The 25,470-nt window shown below is 31.9% G+C and overlaps 1 protein-coding gene across 3 annotated transcripts; it reads left to right on the forward strand.

Annotated features, from left to right (window-relative positions):
• The first annotated feature begins 1,301 nt into the window (after positions 1 to 1,301).
• LOC150103336 (techylectin-5A-like) lies at positions 1,302 to 25,456 on the forward strand. 3 transcript variants are annotated; one of them, XM_090398017.1, is made up of 6 exons: positions 1,302 to 1,391; positions 6,734 to 6,872; positions 13,438 to 13,598; positions 15,022 to 15,127; positions 16,665 to 16,829; positions 17,164 to 21,775. In XM_090398017.1, the coding sequence occupies exons 2-6, from the start codon at positions 6,734 to 6,736 to the stop codon at positions 17,451 to 17,453; spliced, it is 861 nt and encodes a 286-aa protein (XP_090254143.1). In that variant the 5' UTR covers positions 1,302 to 1,391; the 3' UTR covers positions 17,454 to 21,775. The 3 variants fall into 3 exon arrangements, with proteins under 3 accessions (XP_090254143.1, XP_090254144.1, XP_090254142.1); XM_090398018.1 differs by lacking the exons at positions 1,302 to 1,391; positions 17,164 to 21,775 and adding exons at positions 2,803 to 2,913; positions 25,299 to 25,456; XM_090398016.1 differs by lacking the exon at positions 1,302 to 1,391 and adding an exon at positions 2,803 to 2,913.
• The last annotated feature ends 14 nt before the right edge of the window (positions 25,457 to 25,470 follow it).

Here is a 25,470-nt window from a genome sequence, read left to right on the forward strand (position 1 = left end):
TTTATTTATGCATTAAATAAATCCTACTGAACTTCAACATACAGAATACATAAATTTAAGCTTTAAGCAGAGGTCCGAGTATATGTTAGAGGTATTAGGGAACGTCACACTTCACTTCATCCTGTTTATCGGAGATTTCATCAGTCTTCATATTTATGAATTAAAAAAAAAGAAAAAAAGAAAAATACAAAGAAATTTAAATAAAATAAAAATGAATAAATAAATAGCTGGAACATTTATACTTAGAATAAAATGGTAATAGTACTAGTTGGTTTTATTGCGAACTTTCAGTTCTAGTGACCGACTGTCGGTCACTAGAACTGAAATTAGAGCGCTCTTTCTTCGGACGACTTGGCGCTATGAATGCAAACGGTTTTTACTGTAAGATTCATAATCAGCACTCGTTGCAGCTCAGTGTTATTGCTACACCTCTTGCAGTATGACATTGATTTTTGTGTTGCGTTGTTGTTGTTGCTGTTATTTGGGATTATGTCGAAGGAACTAAAGACGTACTGTGTAGGTTAACTGTTGTGTATGACCTTATGGCCGATGTTTACTAACGAAAAAACCTAGTTTTTGGAAATAGAAGCTCTGTCACTTCAATAGGAGATCGCTAATTCACGTTGCTTTGAAAAGCCCTGATATATGTTCTTTGCATTGTACAGGAGATAGAACCATCAATATTATACCAGCTTTTACGTCAAGGTCGTAAAAGTTGACTAATTCAGCTTTGTCTCAGCATTTATCAAGATTTAGAAAAACATTTTTTTTTTGCTGCACCTGAACAGATTATTACAGACAGTTTGTTAAACTTTACATTTTAAATGTCGGATTATTAGTTTTCTTCCAGAAATGCTGCATATTCATAGTGCAGGAAATGGCTATATTTTTCATATATGAGTTTGGTTTTCGTTTTTAATTACGTATACGGATTTCCTGTTCATTGACATACAATCCTTAAGCGGATGTTATCTTCTCCAATCACTAAATGTTTTTGTTTTTATACACTCCAATATATTTCTCTTCCGTCTGATCCTTGGAGGAAGTGACAGAGCGAGGCTTTAAAAACAAAACATTTCCTTTCTCAGAATTCGAGCAATGTTATTAAGAACAGAAAGCAATCATCTAAATTAGGTTTCAAATTTTCCTAAATAGATATGTTTTCATAATAAAGCGAGGATTGGTTATTTACAATATATCACTTCTAACTAAGGCTAAATTTGGTGTTTGTAAATTGTATTAGAAATAAGACTTTGCAGTATAAAAGAGCGTTGAGTTTATCAAAAAGATTGAAATTGCATATTCCTTTCATAGATGCTGCCGAAAGCGCCTACAGAATAATTCCATGAAATATTTTCTTTTATCTAAAGTTCAACAAGAAGGAATGTAATGTAAGTATTCATAAATAATTCGTTGTTTTTTATTATAAATTAGAGGAAGATGCGAGAATATTTCATCTTTGAAAGATTAGATATAACATGGATGTTTAAAAAAAAAGTGCTTCTAGCTAACGGCCAAACATAATATGTGTGTGTGTGCGTGTGCGTGCGCGTGCATGCGTGCGTACGTGCGGGCGTGCTATTAATATACAGAATGGTAACTAATTTCTGTCGTAATGGAAATTTGAAAAATGCGTTATAAACGTTTTAGATAAAATAAGGGGGGAGGGTGCTTGCGTTCAAGAGAAAGAATATTTTGATCTCCCTTCGGTAATAAATTACTAGAAAAGTCTTTTATTGAGGCATCAGATTGTTTAAAAACTACTAAACCTATCAGATGCTTATAGAAATGTATAAGCAGATATTTCATCTTTATTTTGTCAAAGTTTAAGTAGTCAAACAGTTGGTATCCAGAAAACTGACCGAAAACAGTTCATAGAAAGATAATGTATCGAAATACAATTTACCGAAAAGCAACTGAAATCGAAAAACTGTTCATCGAACAGCAGTTAATCGAAACACAATATATCGAAATGCAGTTCGTCGAAAATCAGCAAATCATCGAAAAATCACAATGCATCGAATGAAGAGTTTGCCGAAAAATGAAATATAAGGCACGTGAAATCATGTGTATTTATCAAAAATAATTGAAGTTTTTAATGGATTAACATGTGATGTGTAGTTGCAGCTTAGCATAAAATCCGCTTTATATTTGTTACGTAGACCAGGAGTTCTCAAACTTTTTAAATTTTGTACCACATAAATAAGAATCACAAAATATATGTACCACCATAAAGGCATTTCCCAATTAAATATCAATACATACCAAATGTTTATAATCAAAGAATAAAACATTTTAAATTTATATTATTTATTTATATTCGTAAATGAAACTTTTATATTATAATGAAATATAGTGAATGGTGGGTAATAATACATGAACAAATATTAAGGAGATTTATTATTGGTCAGAATTAATGCAACGGATGAGCCTGTTTCATTGTAACCAATTTCGATATGTCGGGCTTTATCTTCATTAATTTCAAACGTAAGTCAGGTTCAAGTTGCAACGGTGTCATATATTTAATTTTAATTAATAACATGGCTGAAAACCCACTTTCACAAAGATATGATGTGTTAAAAGGCATTAAAAATTTTATCGCTTTGTCGGAAATATACTAATATTCATTTCTTCTTTTTAACCAAAAATTGCATAAGTTATCTTTTTTGAACTCATTCATGAGATTTCTGTCACATGAAATATCTATGAGTTGATCTCTTTCTTGAATTGAAAAATTATCTAGCACGGTATCTGAAAAAGAAAACGGATCTCTTATCCAACTTTCATTTTCTAAATTTTCAGGAACGTAGGAGTAAAAATTATTAACAAGTCCTATGCAGAGTTTTTCTGTATCTTCAATTAGTTCTTCATTCAGTGATAGATCATTTTCCTGGAAATACTCTTCTAATGTTGGTAATGTAGCAATTTTCTTACTTTTCACGTCCTTAATTATGTATTCTAGTTTTTTCACAGCTTCATTTATTTTGTCATGTACAGTAAAGACAGTTGTATTGTAACCTTGCAAACTAGAATTCAGTTCGTTCAGTTTTCCAAAATTATCGGCCAAATACGCTAAACATGATAGCCAGAGTTTGTCAGTAAAACAATGGCGGAGTTCAAATTTGAATTCTGACAGGAATATTTGGACCTCTGAACGTAATTCGAAGGGTCGAGTTAAAACTTGACAACCACCTCATTTCTGTGTGTAAAAGGCGCTTATTGTGGTTACTGCCCATTTACTGCACAAAATTGTAAACAGTTTTGAATTTAGGACCGACATTTAATAAAATTCACTACCTTCACAGATTGATCTAAAACAGTCTTTAGTTCTGTGGGCATTGCTTTGGTATCTGATGCTTCACAATATATGCTGCAATGTGTAAACTTGGCATCTGGTGCAACTTCTTTAATTTTGGCGAAAACACCACCAGAACAACCTGTTATTGAATGTGCACCATCAGCACACACTCCTACACATTTTTTTCAATTCATTTCATGGCCCGTAATAAACTCATTAATTTTCTTACAAATCTCATCCGCTGTGGTATGATTTGGAAGAGGCTCGCAAAATAAGAATTATTCATCTATGACTTGTTCTCTTTCATATCGAATATAAGCCATCAACTGTGCAAAGTTGTTTACGTCTGTACTTTCATCGAACTGAATTGCAAAATATTTGCTTTGCTTTTTATTTTCGATTAGTGTATGTTTTACTTGAGCTGCGATTTCGTTAATTCGTCGCGAAACAGTGTCATCTGACAAAGAAACAGCATTCAACTTGGCTGCTACTGTAGGCCCAAGAATAGGCATCACAATGTCTTTGGTTGCACGTAATATTAAAGTTTCTCCAATAGTATGTGGTTTTGCAGTTTGAGCAATTCTCAAGCTAACCAAATATGATGCTTCCTCTGCTTGTTCGTTAATTGTAGTAAAACAATAAAGTGAGCGTTTGTTAGTTTTCATTTCAGTTCGTTTTCTTTTAAAAAAGTCGAGAGGGTTACCTTTTAAACAGGCGTGTTTGTCTTGAAAATGCCGTAGCCGAAGCAATGGTTTCATCGAGTGATTCGAAAATTGTTAGTAACAAATAACGCACTGGGAGCTGGGGTCGTTTTCATCCTCGTTCCAAAAATATCCATATTCTAAATCATTTTCATTATACTTTCTTGCAGTAGTATTTCGTTTTCTAAATGCTTCGTGAGATTCAGGATTAAAACTAGAAATGCTAGCTGTGTTAGTGTCGTCTGCCAGCCGTTTCCGCTTCGATTTTTCAATTCCTAACCATTTGTCCATTATAATGAGGATATTGTCATAATAATGACATTACATTATATTTTATTTGACATTATATTTGACATTATAATGTCAAATAGAGTGACTCTACTGTTATTATATTCTGTATACTTTGCTAGAGATCTCATTCATAAACAAAATTCAGCACATTCCCGGGCGTTCGCAAGAGCATCACATCTCGGTAGTGGTAGTGTCTGAACAGGGTGTCAGCATAAATCAAAAACGCCACTCCACATTCATACGAATATAAACATAATATTTATTTTTAATATCATTTATGTTAAATAATATCTTTATGTTAATTAATAACTTTCCTTTATTTTTTAACGGAATATCACATAATAATCCTAATAAAATATATTTTGACGTAAAATGATATATTACTCTTAAACTTGCAACAATCTATTGCTTTTGTTTTTCATTATGTTATATGTACTTTGTTTATTATAATTTTTTTTCACACAAAAATGCTGTTTCAAAATAAATATTAAATATTAAAACCCTTATGACAACACACTAATGAGACTTTGCATCTGAAAATTCACATAAAACTGCAATAAAATTTATTTGTTCGTTTTATGCAATTCGCCAAGCTAAATTCTTCGAAGAGTCTACTCTTTACAATATTAAAATACATTTTTCTGAACATTTATTTAAATATTTTGTGTTAAAATTGTACCACCAAAAATAGCGTAATGTACCATTAGTGGTCCATGTACCACATGGACCACTAATGTTTGAGACCACATCCTTTGAGAAACGATGACGTAGACGTATGTTGGCTTTTTTTTTGTCTTTGAGAGAGTTATTCCCTTCAGTCTGCGTTTCATGTATTTTATGTGTGTTTTACACAATCAGGAAAGTATTATATATATAATATATATAACCGAATGGTTGACAGGGCAGCAACGCTATTGTACTAAGGAATAATTAGAGAACAAACTGGTTTACCAATGTCTTCTTTATCAGGTGAGTATTTTATGTCCTTTGACACGTGTTTATTGAGACCGATTTGCAAGATGAAATGCCAAAGTTACCGGAAGTATAAACGCTGCCATCTCCATATGTGACGGATAACTCACTTTCAGTTGAAGAGAACTGATAAAATTTTTAGCTTCATTCACGAGATTCAAAATCAGGTCGTTCTGAATAAAGGGTTTCGGTTTTACCGACTCAACTACGGAGGCTCCATTGTTATTAGTAGTAATAGCAGTATTTGCATGTGATGTCCGCATAAACCAGTTATTTGGAATGAAGTTTATTCTATTTGGTTTTTGAACCTTTTACAAAACATTTTGTCTAACCGTTCCAGTTTTAGTTAAACTATATTCGGAGCTACAAAGTCACACTATGTCGAAATTATATATTGCAATAAATCTCTGACTAGTGGAATAAGAATGTCGATATCTGTAAAATGCGCAAGGAATCTGTACGATTCCTTGTTTTTGGTTTATTTCCAACAAGATCACATTTATTTCGTATTTTGCTAAAGAAGTTTGGAAAGGATATTCATAATTCCGCTCTGTCTGGATAGAATTTCATGAAATTTTTCAGTTATGATATATATTAAAATTTGACAGTTTTGATTTCAATCTAATCATCGTTGTTGTAAAAAAATTAGGATTATTCTTTCTACCTGTTAGGAATATAGATAAAAAAAACTTTCTTTTCGAGAGATAAATCACCATATACAGAGTAAAATAAAAAGTACGCTTACAGAATAGAATAATGGTTATTTGTAAAAATCAACAAATAATTACAACATCTCAATGACCACCAACATATCTTTTCTACAACTTGAGTGACGATAGGTAACACCTTTAAACAACAAATTACACTCTAAAACAATAGTTTTCAAGACAATTAATCTTTCATGAATTATGAAAGAAGTCATCAAAAAATTATCGGTGAATTGTGTTTTGGATCAATTTCATTTTCCAGGAATTGTCGAAATTGGATTCATCGAAAGAGCAATGTTCGAAACATTGCTTTTTCGATGAATTGCCACCGGAATCCAAATAGTTACACCGTAATCGAGAATACTGATTCATGACCTTTTAGCAAAACTCTATATGAAGTAAAAAAGGGACATGATTCGAATAAATCATAAAAATGTATATTTCACACCAAACCTAATCCTATTTTCTACACCTTGCATTGTTTTTAATGAAATTGCCATATAAGCCTACATGTATCCTTGAAGTAATTTCTTTAACTGCTGAATAAGAGGGAAATGGGTGCATAAGAGCAGTTCTACTTTCTCACTAGAAGGAACGTTTCTAAGTCTTGTTCGAGTGGTTCATAAATAAATTTATCAATATTTGTGTTCTTAGTGCGTCGTGTGAAATTTTTAGTATTCAATTTATTTTTATTTTTATTTTAAATTAATAATAATATTTACCTTTTGAAATGTTAAATTATTTTGTTTGAATACATTTTACAGATGGCGCTACGAGTTTTATATCTTCTGTTCGTTTTTCTTCGGCTTACCATAGAATGCCCACTAGGAAAAGGAAAGTTGTTTGCTCTTCTATCAACCGAAAATAATAGTGATGAAAAGACAAATGTCATTTTATCTCAAGGTAACTGACTTTCTTATACTGAATGAGTTTTAAAACTAATTTTTCTCTCTGTCTGATTACAGCAGATCTTTATATTATTAACTAATTACTTAACTCTATGAGTTAAAATAGCCTAATATTTTAATTTAAAAAGCAGACAAGCCCAACATAAAACATTCACTAGATTTGCTGAATTTAGATATTCTGAATCTATGAAACTTGTGAGTTAGCCAGTATAGATCTCTGAATTATAACAGAGAAAATAATGAAAAGAGACGTCAGGAATAACGCAAAAGAAGAAATGTATAATTAAGGGTTTGATTTTCATCAGTAAAGAAAAGTTGTTAACATTGGTACTGCTCAATGTTTAGTCATACGCCACCTCAATGCAAACCAAACACATAAGACGTTGCGTTTCACAAACATTACCAGGTATGACTACTAATGGGTGGCACAATAACCAAGGAGATTTCTCACATTTCAGAGAACAAAACATCAATCGAATCCGATATTTCACATATGGGGGAGACAAGCGACTACCGTTGATCTCTGAAGTTACTTCTCAAAGTTACTTTTCTGGAAAACATAATGAACATCTCAAAGTCCCTTTTTATGCAAAGGTAATGCTCTTCTTAACTTTCCTTTTCGAAAGATTATTAATTTTCATCGCAAAGGACTTTTTTTTTTCAGAATGTAATACTTCCAAACATGAATATTTTCTTCATTCAGAATTCGTGGCTACCATATACCATGACTTCCAGCGCAGAGGTTGAACTAAAAGCACAACTTTGACGAATTTATCTTCACTGCCGCATTTATCATAAGGGGCAACTTGCGACCTCACTCTCTATAGGGCCACATTTTAAATCGTTACATTTAAACAAATATTTGAATATTTTCAAAAAAAATTCTTCTATATTATCTGTAAACCGGAAGGACATAAAGTTGTCTTGTTCCATTGTACTGAATAAAAGACAGCCATTTACTATTAATAAATGCATTCATTGTAAAGGGTGTTGTACCTCATCTGGTCCTTTCAGGGTTGATTATTTTCAAGCATGTGAAATTCGTTTTTATTTTTGGAAGAGACACAAAGAACAAATTGTACAGCTTAAAAAGGGCAAAATATTGTAGGATAGTAAAGAAATTACAAGTAACCCAGTACATGTAAAGATAAGCGACGCAAAGGTTCTCCCAAGTACAGTTAATCCGTTAACGGCTCTAAAATCGCCGTCGGAGTGGGAGGGGGGGGGGTATTTACATGATAAAAGGTCGAAAGCTGGTGAACTTTTGATCCATGAAAAATGCTGAGGGTGGGCTGGTTATCTCATCCATTTCGGTGGGGAAGGGAGGTAAGTGTCGACCGTACGCATGCGTAACACCTGATCGTTTTGTTGCCGTTATTAGGCTATTATTTGTAAAGCAATATACAATTGTATGTACTAATTAGATGGTTAAGTTAGTTATCGCAGTCAGTAAGAATATATTTTTCAATGAATCTCTTATTCTTATTTTACTGTTGCAAATTCAAGACACTACTGTTTCTATTATTCTATTGTTTAGCTGTAACATAATTATTTATTTTATTTAATTATATGTTTCTTTTGGATTTAATAAATATTTATTTTGCTTTTCATAGTATAATACACATTATAATGCCAAAAAAGTTCGACTCTGGAGCTAGTAAAAGAAAACGACTCACAGAAAAGGAACAAACAGTTAGATAGTCAAATGGGGGAAATTTTGTCTTTCTTACGTTCTTCTGAAAATGAAGAAAGTGAATTTCATAGAACTAGAGTTGTACCACAAACGACTCAGAATGAAAGCGAATGTTTCGAATCATTATCAGGAGGAGACGAAAGTGAAAATGAAGAATATGAAAATAATGTGTAAAACATAGAAAAAGAGGGTTTTTGAAGAAAAGTTTCAATCGGCTGCACTTACCATCAAGTAAATAAGCTATATCGTATCCTACCAATATAGTAGTGTGGCCAATTAGTAATAATGAAAAATTTATCGAGAATATTTTAATAAATATGCCTCAGAATTTTGGTAAATTCGAAAATTTAAAAACACGAATTCACAGAACCAATAGAATATATGTCAGAAATGTAAATGAATCACATTTTTACTGTAAAAAGGCGAATAGAACAAAGGAGAAACGAGAGTGGCTAATTTTTTCAGAAACCAGCAAAGCAATTTACTGCTTTGTTTGTAAATTGTTTTCTAAGCACATAATAGCTTAATGAAGGGTTTTAGTAGCTGGAGAAATATAACACAAACGTTATGTGATCACTAGCGTTCTACTGAGCAATGTGCGCATATCGCAAAATAAAATCAAGTTCTGTAAATATTCGAATTCATTCTAAATTGTTGAAACAAATACAGTCTGAAGAAAGTTATTGGAAAGAGATTTTAAAAAGAATAATAACTACCATTAAGTTACTGAGTAAACTAGTGCTAGAATTCAGAAGTAATACAAATGATATTTTTTTCTAATTCATGCGGAAATTATTTATCGTGTTTACATTATTTAAGTGCACTTGGTGATTTTTTAAATCATCACATGAAAATGTACGCCAGTTGTGATTCTGTCAAATGAAATTATATTTCCTACCATATATATGATGAATTCATAGCTTTAATAGCTAATAAAACAAGAGAAATATTAATCCTATTTCCCAAGTAAGCAAACAGACGAGTAAGTGAAATTTGCGCCTTCACGTAGTGCAAGTCTGATGCAACTAATGGTAACATAGTGCCAATCTGGGGCAACTCGTGATAAAGGTGGAGTAAGCTCCGATCACTTTCCTTAGTATTTTCCCCTAATACAAAGCACATCCCCTTGCGAAGATGTCTGATGCTATGCATTAAAGGAGATGTCTGATACTATGCATTATACTATACTATGATACTATGCATAACCGTACGGTTAGCCTGGTGGCTATGCGCTTCGCAACCATATGCCTGGGGAAGGAGTGTCCTAGGTTCGATTCCCGTCGCCGACTTGAGGAGCTTAAAGATCTTCCTCAGCCATACCAAGTTAGCCGGTCTTGGACGTGGACAGCAGGGTTTTTCCTCAATTTATCCTGGGGTTTTTCATCCCGCAAGCAGGCAAACCGGCCCCGTGAACACACAGGGATCTACAGCCATAAATACTTATCCCCCCCCAATGAGGTGGTTCAACTCGCCCCCAATAGGAACAGGGGAGAAAACTGGAGGAAACTCCATACGAATAAAAATAAATTATACCTCTATCTCTCATTATGAGATATTATTTAATAAGATCAAAGCACTTTGTGGCAACTTGTTTAAGTAAATTTCATAAGCTCTGTATTACTTCTACCTTGGCATTTTTAGGTCTGGCTCCCACTGACGATACCTGAATAAAGGTCAAAACCGGTCTGGGTAGTGACCCTTGCCTTTAATGCATAGCATCAGACATCTCCTCAAGGGGATGTGCTTTGCATTAGAGGAAAATACTAAGGAAAGTGATCGGACTTACTCCACCTTTACCACGAGTTGCCTCAGACTTCCACTACGTGCAGGCGCAAACTTGACTTACTTGTCTCTTTGCTTACTTGGAAAATATAATTAAAACCAAGTTTATATAAAATTACTTGGTTTCTTTAATACAGAATATACCCAAGTTAAAAAAAAAATGTTAGTCTTTAGTTGGATTTATTTTAGATATAAGAAATAGTTTTGTTGCTGTAAATGAAGAAGTCGAATTTATTAATAGATAAGAAAAATTTAAAGATGAGAAGGAAAGAGTGAAAAAATGAAAAAAAAAATGGGCTGAAGAAGTTTCACAGTGTAACGTTGCGATTACATTAAATAGGAAAGAAAATTTCATTGCTAATAATTCTAATGGCATTGGGGATACGCTAAAGAACAAAAAGCTATTTAGACAAATAGATACGTTTGACATATTTGTGAAGAAAGTTGTAGATCAAGACAAGTGCAAGCCAAGTATTTACAAAATTTTACAAACTTATGGGACTGATGTTGACGCAGAAAATGTATTGCTGAAGTTAAACGATTTTAATAAAGATAAAGAAAGAAAATAATTCTTCAACTAAAATATCTACACATTTATAAACGATGGGTTATTGGCTACTTTTCCGAACGTAGAAACAATTTTAAAAATAATTTCGACGATGGCTATTTCAAACGCAAAGGATGAACGCTCATTTTCAGTGTTGAAACGAATAAAAAAAGATTTAAGAAACAGCTTGCACCAATGGAAACACGTGTCCTGTGGTTGTTGTGCATTGAATCAGATGTAATGGACTCGATTAATTATGATGACATTATAGATATATTTGTAAAAACCAAAGCCAGAAAAAAACTTCTAGTTATTAATTATTTTAATTTAAATTTGAACTTTACATTTATTTTTTATCGTTTTTTTAAATGCAAATATATGTATAACAATGTTGTGCTATTTTTAGTTTATGAAAATGAGTTTTTATGGAAATGTCGACTTTCATTTTCAATAACCTAAAAAATGCATATGAATTTGGTTAAGTGAAATAGATTTCTTCTTTTGAGGTCTCATAATGATGTTGCGCCTTCAAAAGCATAAATGAGGTCTCGAAAAGTATAAATGCGGTTCTGCATGCAGTAGCACGAAAACGAATACAAGTAGAAGAATTGATCTGTATTTGTGTCAGCTTTCATGCTCTTGGACGATTTCCATACAACTAAGGTCCTGAAATCCATTTTATTATTATTTCTTTCTGAAAATGAAGGCACATAATGAAAGATTATAATTTCATTCGGACATCGAAATCAAGATTGCAGTGAATAGTGTTCCAGTTAACAAGACGTTCAATGGTATTGTAATACAGCAGAAACATGAAAGAAATAGGTAGAACGCGGAGGAAATAATATTGCGATATAAGTTTGAAAACTTGTTATGCAAAGCTAAAGGAAAGTGTCCATTCTTACTTCAATCTACTCCTGCTACTAAAAAGAAAAATTTGTTTATGATTTATTATCATTTTTGTTGGTTGTTATTGTTGTTGTTGTTGTTTGAGTTATCTAAGGAGTCAAGAACTCATCCGCGGAGGCTATAAATCATCCAATCCGAGCTATCAATCCTTCCCTTAAATTCATTCCCACTAGATGAACTCACTACCTCTAAGGACAAATTATTCCACTCTGTGAGAGAAAAGTTCTTACACCTTTGTTAATTGTGAACAAACTTAACTACCATAGATGCTCCATGTTCTTCCCCACCTACAATATAACGAAAAATTTCATCAGACGATATCCTCTAACACCCATTCAAAAGTTTATAGACATCTCTCATATCATCCCCCTTTCTGCTGTTAACCAGAGTCTATAATCCACATACTCGCAATCTGTTTTCATAATTTAATCCTATAATCCTGATATAATCTATGTAACTCTTCTTTGCACTCTTTCCACAGCTTATTTATACCTTGGGAAACTGGTAGACCAAATCTGCGCACAAATCCAGGTAAAGTCATTCAAAGCCACATAAACAGGCAAAATGACTTTCTTATCTTTATATGTCAAGTTTCGCTTCAGCATCGCAATTATCCACTGAGTTGTATTTGCAACGTTTGCTATGTAAAATTTGAACTTCAAATTCCTATCCACCAATAGACCAAGATCTCTTGCCTCCTCAGTTTCCTGTAGCATATCCAGGCTAATATAATATGCCGCTGGAAATATAATCACGCCAAAGTGCATAACATTACGCTTACTAACATTAAACTGACATTTTCGTTTGCCAAATTTTCCAACCTATTCAGATCATTTTGTTATTGCTGAATATCAGTAGCATTATTGATCGCCATTCCTATCTTTGCATTATCAGCAATCAATTGCATATCTGATGTTAGACGCTGCCCGAAGTCATTAACGTATAGATTGAACAATAATGGCCCAAGGACTGAACCTTGAGGTACACCACTAGTCACTTTAAATCTGGTAGATTCACACCTACTATAAACCACTTTTTGATATTTCTCTGTCAACTATCCCCGATCCAAGTCAAGATTTTATATTGTATTCCAATGTTCTCCAGTTTATGCAACAGCTTTTTGTGTAGTATCCTATCAAATGCCATTGAAAAATCCAACATTATCATAGCGTATCCTTTCCCTTTATTCATCTCGGTCGTAACATTGTTATAAAATACGAGTAAATTGCTAAAACATGACCTTCCTTCAGTAAACCCATGTTGCTCTTTGCAGAATGCAGAGAGTTTATCTACTCATTTCCGTATGCGAGTTCTTACCAACGTCTCTAAAATATTACTAACACACCAGAGATACTGAGAGAGCGGTAGTTAGACACATCAGTTTTTCACCACCCTTGTACTATGGAACTATGATACGTTCCTTCATTTTGATGAGATTATACGGATGTATAATCTCATCAGAATATATTTCTTAGGAATTTTCCAAAAACGTAAAATAAAAGGAATACATCCATGTTATTATTTCCTAAATTCTAATTAGTTTATTTACTTGTCATGCTCACACAGGGCAGATTCAGTGCAATTTAACTGTATTTTAAAGATAAGCTTATTAATAGCTACTTGTTGCAGTGAACTCTGAAAAAAGTTGTTCAACACCAGTCGACTGTGCTGAAATTTTTGATGCGGGGCAGAGAAATAGCGGAATATACAAGGTGTGGCCTCGAAGTAGAAGGGTGAATGATTGTTTCGAAGTCTACTGTGATATGACTACTGATGGTGGAGGATGGACGGTACGTGCGTTTATTATTTTTGTTATTATTATAATTTTATGTTTAGTAACCTAAGAAAAATATTATTTAAACAAGAGTCTTGTAAATTTGTATCTACCATGAAAAATCGACGATCCTTATTCTTTTATTTTTTAATTCTTTATTTTATTTTATTTTTGAGAGTTTACAAAATAGTCCATTCAAAGTGGCTACAGGAATACGCCAGCAATTACTATTTGACGGAAATTATTCAATGAGGTATTAAAATATGCCCTAAATGAACTCAGTGAATTAAAACAAAGATTAATGTGAATGGTAAAAAAACTAATCGTTTTCTATACGGTGATGATGATATTGTAATATTTAACATAATTAACAAATGAAACTGAAATGATGAATCAATTACACACACTATGAAAGAAGGTAGGTGTATAACTACAAAAAATTAAAATAATGAAAAATATCTAAGAAAAACCAGATAGCATAAGACAACTAATTATTATTGTTTGTTTTTTATATACAATATATAACAATAAAGCAGAGGAAATAAAAACACCGTTATGCCTGAAGATCGTAAATATTTGGAAAATTACGTAAGAGTCTGTGTGACATTTGGCAATTTGAAAAAATTCTTGCATAGAAAAACTAACGTGAAAGTGGAACCTTCAAGACGCATGTAAGAGATCAGACTACAAGACGAAATAAAGAAAAAAATTATAAAAGTAAAACGTGCTATTATAGGAGAAGAAAATTTAAATATATAATGAAAATAGGTCGGCATATTTCAGGGATGAACGGAAATGGAAATGTGAGCAAGTGACATTCACATGAAAAACACGAATGCCTGGGAATCAAAGAGAAGAACAGAATATGATGTAATGTACATGTTGGAAAATGAAGGAATCGATAAGCCTTCAATGCAAAAAAGATGGTTACAAATGAAGAAGGCTAATAACACAAATGGTTACAAAAGGAGCCTACAAGAAATTGTAGGCTCCTTTTCGGCCACCTAAAACTATTGTATAGAAATATGCAGTGAAATTGAAACCTGAAAGAAAACAATAAGAGACAACGGGAGTATCATTTGAAATCCAACATCTCTCATAAAAAGTATAAATGTGAATCTAATTTAGTACACATTCTCTATTACTTTATCAGTTTAAGACTAGAAAACCGCAAAGAGATCACTGGGACAAATAGAAAACTGCTCAACTATAAATACTGCAACAAACGTAATATAAGTCTGATTCTCAGTTTGTTCTGTGTAGTCTAGTCTGTAATCTCCTCACAATATGCTAAGTACTGAAACGACGAAATACTTGGATACCAATCTTTTTAAATAATGTATTCCTTCTTGACTCATTTTTATAATAACGAATTCTTAAAATAAAATTATTGACTTTTTTTGTCTCACGGAAATCGTAACATGTTTTTCCTTGTTTAGATCATTCAAAGACGGGGAGATTATGGAAGGCCGCAAGACTATTTTTATAGCGAGTGGGAGGAGTATAAAAATGGATTTGGAAATATTCATCGAGATTTCTGGTTAGGTAAGAAATATAGTTTTAAGATTACTCATTCAAGTATAATTGATTTTGCTTCTCATCTTCAAAGACGTTTATTAATGATCTCTGGAAACATTGGTACATGGTTAGTAGTAACGAAAAAACAATCACAGATAAAAACCACACATTTCAACAATTTCAACATGCTATAAAGATTTTAACGTAATAGTATTATAACAATATTATAATCTAATAATTGGAAACCTAGCTGTATTCATATACAACAGAAAATAAGCCCAAAACAGCCAAAACTCAACAGTCTCTTTAAATAAATGAGGAAAACATTACTTACATGGCTGTTGTCTCTTTTTCAGTGTGTCCTGTGTGCATTCTTTTACATGCCAGTAGAAATCCAATGAATCATTCACCACTTTACTTCCACAAAATATTGATTTTCCTATCAATATTTTTACTGCTTTTAATTTAAATGTTAACATATGTTTACATACGCATTGTCATGGCTGCATCAATTATTATAATCACTAAGGTGATTATAATGACTAATTGATTCTGTTGTGATATGTGTAATTCAATATATAAACTTTCTACTTTTTTAACTAAACAGGTTCCTATTCCTAGGATTCCATAATTAGTATTTCATGCTACACAATCGAAAACAGTTTTTGTGCAGACAGATTCCGTCTAAATCAATGAAATTATATAAAGCACCGATCGTTTTCTCCCTCACACACACACACACACACACACACACACACACACACACACACACACACACACACACACACACACACACACACACACACACACACACACACACACACACACACACACACACACACACACACACAAAATTAACATATGTAATTAATTACTCAGATATACACAATACGTCAACAGTGTGAGAAGAGACTAATCTTGTCCTTGAACTTTTAACATGTTTCCCAACACAATTCATGAGCAATCTAAATTAATGGAGATTTTCCAAGGGAAATAACACATAGCAACATGAAATTTCCTAGCACACAATCACACATCATGATAGTCCATACCTGTCTGTACCTTCCTGTATGCTTTACTGCAAATATGTCATTTTTGTTAAAGAAACACCCAAATACACGAAGTGCTTCAGATGACAATCATTAATACCTTAATGATTGTCATCTGAAGCCACATTAAGTAACTTAATCTTCACGGTATAAATTAAAGTCTAAAGATATTTTTTTGTAAAGCTGATGGGTGCGCAAAATAATTATATCCCTTATATACACACACAGGATGGTTTATATATATATGAACTAAAATTATTTAATTATACAATAGTATACAACGCATGAATAAAATGACTACAAAGAGCTGATATTTTTATTTTATAGTGGGTTTAGCGAAAGGAATTAATAATATATCATCTAATTGCAAAATATGAGAAAACTCTAACGAAATACTTTAATGAATAGTAGAATAGAACAGAAAAAAATTAAAACTCATCACAGCTGAATATTTCACCATGTTTCATATTCTTATTATCAAATGTATAACATTCTTCCTTTCTATCGTTTTGCAGGTAATGATAAAATTTACGCCCTTACAAATCAGAGAATAAATTGCATCAGATTCGATCTCAAAGATTTGGATGAATTTCACAGGTATGCTTTATACGACAAGTTTTGGATTGATGACGAAAGTTACAATTACACGTTACATGTCAGGGATTATACCGGTAATGTCGGTGAGTATGTTCAGTTCACTGCTATATTCTAAATTGAATCAAATGATAAATTTTCAAACTGAATTTAAACTTAAAAAAATACCAAAATTTCAAAATCATAAGCAAAAATTGCTCTTGTAATATTCAAAGTACTTTGCTTTCTAATTCTTCTCTTAGTTCCTCTTCATTATATATCTTTCTTAGTCATGGGTATTTCTTCCTTACAATATGCTGCCGTTTACTTCTTTCAAAGGAGTGTTTTATTCATATATAAAGACTCTTTAATTATAAACCATTTTATGTAAAATAAATTAAACTGCTTATGAAATATTTTGTTTTAATATCTTAATTAAAGGGGACTCCTTGAGCTACCATAATGGAAGACAATTTTCTACTAAAGACAGAGATAATGACAATAGTAGTTCTCACTGCGCTCCAGATCACCGTGGTGCATGGTGGTATGGAAACTGTCATGAATCCAATTTGAATGGATTTTATCTCAGAGGGAACAATACTTCTTTAGGTAAAGGGGTCAACTGGCAGTCATGGAAAGGAATGCAGTATTCTCTTCTATCCACAGAAATGAAGATACGCCCAAGCAGTTTTAATACCATTTTTAAGGCAAATAATAATAATCCAGAATGAAGATTGTAGATATAATCATAATTAAACATCTTTATATATATATAAATTACAGTACTTATCCGAAAAGAAAATGTCATTTCAGCACCCTTGAATAACTTTAATCATTAATTTAATAATCATTGTTTACAAGTAGAAGAAGACCGTAAGCATGATTCATTTTTATGAGCAACTAAAATTTCTTCTGTTTGCCTTAATATCTCAAAAAATATTCAACATTGCTATAGAAAATTGCAAAATATAAATAGTTAATGAAACAAAATAAAATCCGACTTCAATGTTAATTTACCCTTATACAGTATTGGAAATACCGTTCCTTTTAACCTACCGAATCTTTTACAAATGATATATGCAGGGATATTGCATTATGCATTGCTATTTGAAACGATAATCATGTAATGTGTTACTTAAGAAAAAAAAAACTGTTTTCACAGCTATCGGTGTTCCAGACATTAACTAGAATGAAATAAAGTACTAATCCGTTACTTGGTGGACTTTGATATCAATAGGAAAAATCGAATATCGACCTTTATTAGCTAATGTTTCAAATACTTTTTCTATAGGGTTGAATGTTTCATGTTGAATAGATTTACATGGCCCAGGTTCTCACGGGATACCACGTCTCGACAACCAAGAAAGATATTATTATCACACTGTTGTAAAATAAAGAAATTATGACCCTCTCCAGAAAATTAATATACTTACGCCTTACGCCTTCTCTTCTGTTATGGAGAGTAGTCGAGGTCTTTTAACTCCATCTAGCTTTTGGAAACTGAGTGGGCAGTAAAGTCTCCGATGGCAGTTCAGCCAATCAGTGATAGCTGACCGAAGACTAAGCAAGTTTTTCCTTGTTTAGTCTTCGGTCTTTTCGGTCTTTCTTCGGAAAAGAAGAAAGCATTTGAAAAGCTGCTAACAAATAAGTTGGAAGATGCTCTGAAATAATACACTAAAATTTAATAGAGCTAAGCTATTTATAAAAGTAGCTAAAGAAAAGTCATCAGAAGGCTTCCGTAAAAAATATAGAATACTTGATATATATCTTCATAATGATGAAAGTGACAAAATGTTCTGGCAACTATTGAAAATACTTAAAAATGAAGGAAAGAATACTATAAAACGAATCAGAGATGATAAAAGAGACATGAAAACAGAAGATAAGGATATCCGAGACTTCTAGTGTGATTTAGTTAAAAAAATATTCAACGAAACCAGCATCAGTAAAATAATACTGTAAATTAGAAATTGTTAATTCTCGACCACAAAGATTAATGAAAATTAACTATTATTTAGATATTGGTCAAGTGTAGGTGAATAACTATTTTAATTACCAACTTGTTTCGCCGGCTTGTGCTGTCGGCTTCATCAGGGTACAATCAGGAAAACAAAGAAACGAAATTACAAGCTAAACGTTAACTGACAATTCTATTTCAATAACAAAATTGTAGTGCGCGTGAAATAATATACGTGTCGGGGATATTATTTCACGCGTTGAGATGCATTTTGTAGTTTGCACTTAAGTTCATTTCTTGTGTGTTTATTGTTCTAATTAAAGTCTTCCATATATCTGGTAGGATTAAACCTTGGTTCCTGTTGAGGTTATTTCTGGAACGGGCGACTGTAGCAGCTTCTTTGAAGATTCTGGAACGGTAGTTTTCTTCTATATATGGCATAAGTTTACTTTTATTCCATTCAATAATGTGGTTAGTTGTAGAGAAGTGGGAAGAAAGGCCAGAAATATCTTGTCTGTTGTTTCTGACATAGCTGATGTGTTCCTTTGTCTCACTTAGAAGCTTCTAGACGTCTGACCAATGTAACGTAGACCACAGGAAAAAGGGATGTTTATAGAAAGTATTCAAATCTTTTGGTGATCTTAGAATTTCTGGATAGTTTTAACTGGTTTGAAGGCCACTCTAATATTGTGTAATCTTATATAAGTACTATGTTATAGTAGTTATATATTGGATATCATCACGTTGTCTTTGCGGTATATCAGAGAAGAGAATCTTGTTAACAAGTCCTCTAGGTTAGCCATTTAGGAGTACATCGTCTGATATTTTATTTAATTCTTCTTGTAGATCATTGTGGTCTGTGGTGAATTGTATAGCTCTTTTCTTTAGCATATGAATAATGCTGAGTTTTTGGGAGATGTGGTGTGATGAGCTAAAGTTTAGATAAAGTTTTAATAATACTATAAATATTCGAGAGGAATGCATACAGGAGTACACATCAATATTTGAGGTATAAAAAGTCATCAAAACTTGAACTACGAAAATGCAGTTGTAGTAGACGCTGCATAAATCAGAAGGAGGAATCAGAGGGTCTAATTGTAGATGATTGCAGTTAAGCTATCATACTTTCCACCTGTAATAAATAAATAAATAAAGCTAGATGTAAGAATTACAGAGGAATTTCTCAAGTATATTTGAGCGGATGCTGAAAAAAATTGTGGTATCTTAAATGAGAAAAAAAAAACAAGCTCGATTCAAGCAACGTAGGGGGTTGTCATGATCAAATTTTTTCTTTTCGAATAGCTGATAATCATAGGAATTCAATAAGGATCTGTAATTATATTTTATAGATCTTGATAATGTACACGACAAGGTGCAAAGAGAAATGTATTTCAAAATGCTACTATTATATGGGGTAAATGGAACATTACACTTACAGAGAAACACATAGTCTATATTCAAGTGATAAGTCAGGAGTTAGAATTGAAGCAAATACATGAAGATGGTTTGATTTAAAATCAGGTTTAAAACAATGATGCTCACTAACACCAATCTCATTCCTCATATACCTTAGTAGCATTTTGAAAGAAGGTGGCATTCAAGCTAATGTTAAAATCGCAGATATCAAACTTAGTTCTGTGCTTTATTTGTAGATAATTCTGTACTCCTAAACACATTCTCTGCAACTCTCAGGGATTCTCGAAATGAAATAAATAACTATTGTATGGAATATGGAATGAAAATCATCAATAAAAGAAACCAAAACTATGAAAATATGCGGTATTCTCAATGAAGAACCTACAGAATAAGCAAAATATTTCAGGAATTTACACCCGGCTTTCAGTGAATATGGCAAATTTAATTTGCCATATTCACTAAATGGTTGGGAATTGACAACAATGAGCAAAGCTGGTCTATGGAGAAGCTATCTGTATAAATCTAGATGGATTAAGAGAGAAATTAGCCAAATTACTAAATAGCAGTATATCAAGCAGTATTTCACCCTTTACGTTATGGATCTGATTGGTAGGTAGAAATAAAGCATTTTACAAAAATTAGAGGCTACAGATATGATAATTATGAAAAATATTAGAGACCTGAACAGATTACATCAATTGGAGAATCATATTAAAAATGAAGACATTAGGAAGAAATTTGACATTGTTAGCATGCATTAGCAGAGGAAAGGAAAATATTTAGAGCATCATCTATACCCGATTTGATTGCAAATTAAAAGTTATAATTGAGGAATATACAGAAAATGCTTGAACATTAAATCGGTTGTTGCACAAGAGTATATGCAATATCCGTTGTAATTTTTAATCTGTATGAACTGTAAGGAAAACATAGGTAGGCCTATAAAAATATGATATATTTCAGTCATTCTACCTCAAATGCATTGAAATATTTAAACAAAGGGTTACGTTAATCTGTTGGAAGTCTTCAATTGCATTTTTAGCGAAACTAAGTATTTTCCGTAACAAATTCATTATAAAATCACCAATGAAAAAAAAAAATATTGAAACAGGCAGACTGTGCCTACGGGAAAAAAAAAAATTCTTGCTGTTTTAATGATGATAGCACTTTTTTGTGCCAAAAAAGTGCTATCATCATTTATGTTGGAGAATAATTATTTAAAAAATATAAACATATCTAATGAAAGAAACCTTAACAAATTCTAAGTTAGCAGAATACATTTTTGTTCAAACTTTAGTTACGGATATAAAAGATGAATTTGAAATAAAATGTTGATCAAACATTACAGATCAATATAAGAATTCTGAGAAAACAAAAATAATAGGAACATTAACGTAGTATTGTATTATCATGTAAGATATCTTACATGTTAATAAGATAAGAGAAGACGATAAGAAACTTGTAAGGAAACCATGATTTTCTCGATGCATTGAATTGTAGGGTGTATAAGTTTTCTTATAAAGTTTTAGTTCTTTTGTAATGATTTCAATAAAGTTGAACAAAGTAGTGTAGTTCAACAAAATAATCGAACAACTATTGGATTATTCACATTGTTTTGCAGTCTTGTTATGTATTTTATGGTATCTGTAAAGATTTCTAATAAAATATTTTTAACCAGGATTCTGAATGAACTGTAACAGAACTAAAAGAAAATTTTCTTATACGTATAACTTTCGTGTATAGGACATATCTGATTTCATAGAGCAATCATCTTAATCACAAAATAATGCTGCTCTCTCATTTGAGCATTAGGCCTAATTCGACATTAGACACACTTCGTAATGTTGCTTCACTTCAACATAAATCAGTTAAAGTAACTTATTCCAATTAATTTTATTTTCCTTTTCATTTTCATTTCAAAATCCACGAAAATATTTCTAATTATGAAACAAATTATAATTAAATCAATAAATAGGCAACGTACTACTAAGGAATCTTCGTTAGTTGAAATTGAAAAATAAATGTTATACAATATATTAAAATATGAATGATGTTAAAACAGTTATAATTATTTAATCGAAATATTAATTAATGGTTTATGGACACTAGACTCCTAACATGATGAATAACGTTGAATTTTTTACACCAGTGTCTTAAATAGATATTTAATGTAATTAACTAGATACCACAAGAGAAACAAAAAAAATCATCTATGAATAACGTCGTATTCAATCGATAAAAGAAAAGGAAAGAACTGACTGCTATAAACATGCTGAATGAATGACTAGCACCAAAAAGAATGAGAACTACCTCGATTAAATTTATTATATGAGCAAAAATGGAGTGTTTTCGTTTGCTTTAAATGAAAGCAATTTATTAATTAAATTATGATATTAAATACAGCAAGTCTTTTTTCAGAGAGAAAATTAAAGGTAGCCAATAAAGGAACTTTTTATACTGATAATTTATAGGATATTATATTTTAATTGGCATTAATAGATATTACTTTTTTATCAACTTAACACTGACATCTTTCTAAAGGAGTTCATTTGTAAACATCTGTATATAACTACTTGATGTTAAATTTAAATATCAAACTCCTAACTTTTTAGTATTGGCTTAGCATAAAGATTTCGCATTACAAAATTAAAAAGTTACAAAAGGTAATTCAGACTAAAGAAAAATGTATTCCAACTTTTTTTTTGTCTCAGTTACTCCCCCATTCGTTCCAAATGAACCAGAGTATGTTGAATAATTAGTTATCGTGAAGGAAGTGGTTTCATGATATACTGAGGAAATATGTGATTTTAATGAGCTTCCGTCCAATTTTTTTTTACTAGTCCCTCAGTTCCGTTCAAGGTTTTCGGATGCACACACAGTGGTTTAACAAATTCATTAGCAAGTACAATTTGCTTGTCTCTCCAATTAAAGGTAAATATTTATCTTAATTTTTATTAAAGACTTCTATTAGGAGTGTTTTTCTGGCAGGGCAGCTGATGCTTCCTAACGGTAATTCTAGTTCGTGAAGAAAAAATTTAATGGATTTTTATCTGGGGTTCTTCTGTATATTTTGTTTAGTGCGGATTTTTAGTTGTGATTTTCAAAATTAGTGTTTCCTCGCCGTCGCTACGATATATTATTTCCGTCATGCTGTATTTTTCCTGAGTGAACACCATAATGCCACTTCTGCTTTTCTTCCGTGTATCTGGTTAAGATTAATGCTTTATGCAGAAACTTCTGTGTCACTTGGGGAAATTGTTCTGGATTAGTACGTAAGTATTTGTAAAGTGCTATTGATCTGTATTTGCATGGAAGTCAATGTTTCTTTATCTTTCTTTTATTTATGTATATAAGGTTGAGTTCGTAATTGGTCTAATCTTGTATATTGACTTGTTCATACACTCAACAACATTAAATTTTATATTTTCCGATGGAATATGTTCCCTCAAATATAAGACGATCGTGTAAATTAGTCAGATTTAATTTTAAATTTTGCTTTTCTTAAGGACCGAAGGATGGAGATTAAAGCAATATATTGGGAGAATAGTTAGGTCAGATTCACTTGAAGTTATATTCAGGATTCCTAATCCTAGTTCATAATTACCTGTGAATCGCTGGTCCATTGAGACCTGCAATAACTTTTCTTCTGTTTTTTTTTGTGTGTGATTTTTAATTTTTTTTTATTTTTCTGGTCCAGGACTAATGGAAGAATAATCTGCAGTTGAGATGGGTTCGGTGATGGCTGTTTAGTTTTGCTATAGAGTTCGTCTTCAGTGCTTTCATTCCGTGCCTTCTATTCTCAGTTCTTTTTTTCGTTCTATCTGCATTAGATGTTCCATTTGATACTTAAGAATGTTTCTTTTTGTATTTCTTCATTCTAGCGACTGAGAATTTCCTGTGATTATATTACTACCAGTATTTTCGATTTTTTTTTTAATCCAAGCAATTCTGTTCCAAGCAATTCTACTCTATCATAATTGTAGTGATGGTTGCCGTGATTTTGAACGTTTAATTGTCAAGAAAAATAATATCAAGAAAGGACTTAACTTGCTGCATTTCGCTACTTTTCTTTGTTGACTGTTTTAATATGTTTACTCGTCTTGTGGAGAGCATTATTCTGAGCGTTTGTTTACTTCCCTTTTCTTTCCTTGTGGTTTGCGAGGCCTTGAATCAACAATAGTGCAGTGATTGCCCTCCATCTGTGTAGAATGGCTTAATTATTCATTGCACCTATTGCAGAACTTCACCTTAGTTTTGTTTTTGACCATTTGCCTATTGTGCAGTCACGAAGTTAACCTTCACGTTGAAGCAATCTGTGTCTTATTTCGCTTTCATAGTCTCTTTCCATGCGATGCTGAAGAGTAGTATTTCCATTTAGTAGTAGATATTAGTAATTCAAATGTATCATTTATAAGACAGATCTACAATTTTTATTATTATTTCTGTATTATTTATTAATTATTTTATTAATTACTTACTTACTTAATTGTTTACTTAATTATTTACTTATTTTATTAATTATTATTTTATTACATTTCTTTATTATTTATAATTATTATTAACGTTATTATTTAGAACAAATTTATCCATTGTTCCTTAAATGGCATAGGTCAACTAAAGAAAAGAAAAATTGTTTAATAGGAACACGAAGAATTGTCGAATTACTGTTATACGTTTCCCAGCGCTGCCTCTGATGATAATGCTTTGCTTCATGACTGCACACGTGACACAATTATATTAATGTCATACACGTTTATTTTGTAGAATATTTGTCACTTTTGCTTGATATATAGGGTACAGATTTAATGCTCATAGAATTTCTATAATATTTCTTTTTGATTCTGCGGTTTTTTAGCTACTTATCTCTATAAGGATCATCGGAAAAACAGTCTACTTATTCAATGATCATCACCGCCAATTCATCACTTGCTTTCTTGTTCTTATGAATAGTTTCAATGAAATCGTGACGTTAATGTAAGGAAATGTTAATAATGTTTCGTATGTAAATTCAGTGTAGGAGAAAACCTGCACTGAATTTACATATAAACCTTATACTTTCATTGCAATATGATACTCTGAAATGCTTAACAACGCTGTTTATTCGGAAACATTCATTCAGTGTTATACATCTTTTTTAAGAAAACGTTTCTTAATTATATTTAGGTTTGTTTTGAGTAATGAGCACCATTTTGTTTTTTTACAGATGACACAACAGTCTTTGGTGTTCATTTCCGTTTTCTTGTTAAGTAAAGCTCAAGCTGATCTTAAATGTGATGTGATTCGTTCCAAGGAAAAAATTGAAGAAGGTTTCACCTTACTGAAGGACGTTTTTTCTAAAGGCAATAGTCATTTCTATTTTCGATTTCATATTTATT

This window comes from Typopeltis vanoorti, chromosome 9 (assembly GCF_054136105.1).
Source record: "Typopeltis vanoorti isolate ZY-2024b chromosome 9, IOZ_Tvanoo_1.0, whole genome shotgun sequence".
Taxonomy (NCBI): Eukaryota; Metazoa; Arthropoda; class Arachnida; order Uropygi; family Thelyphonidae; genus Typopeltis; species Typopeltis vanoorti.

Excerpts from the sequence above, each read along its gene's own strand:
- LOC150103336 (XM_090398016.1), top strand. Across the intron at positions 6,873-13,437 it reads AAATGTCATTTTATCTCAAG|TGAACTCTGAAAAAAGTTGT; the intron begins GTAACTGACTTT and ends TACTTGTTGCAG. Across the intron at positions 16,830-17,163 it reads GGATTATACCGGTAATGTCG|GGGACTCCTTGAGCTACCAT; the intron begins GTGAGTATGTTC and ends TCTTAATTAAAG.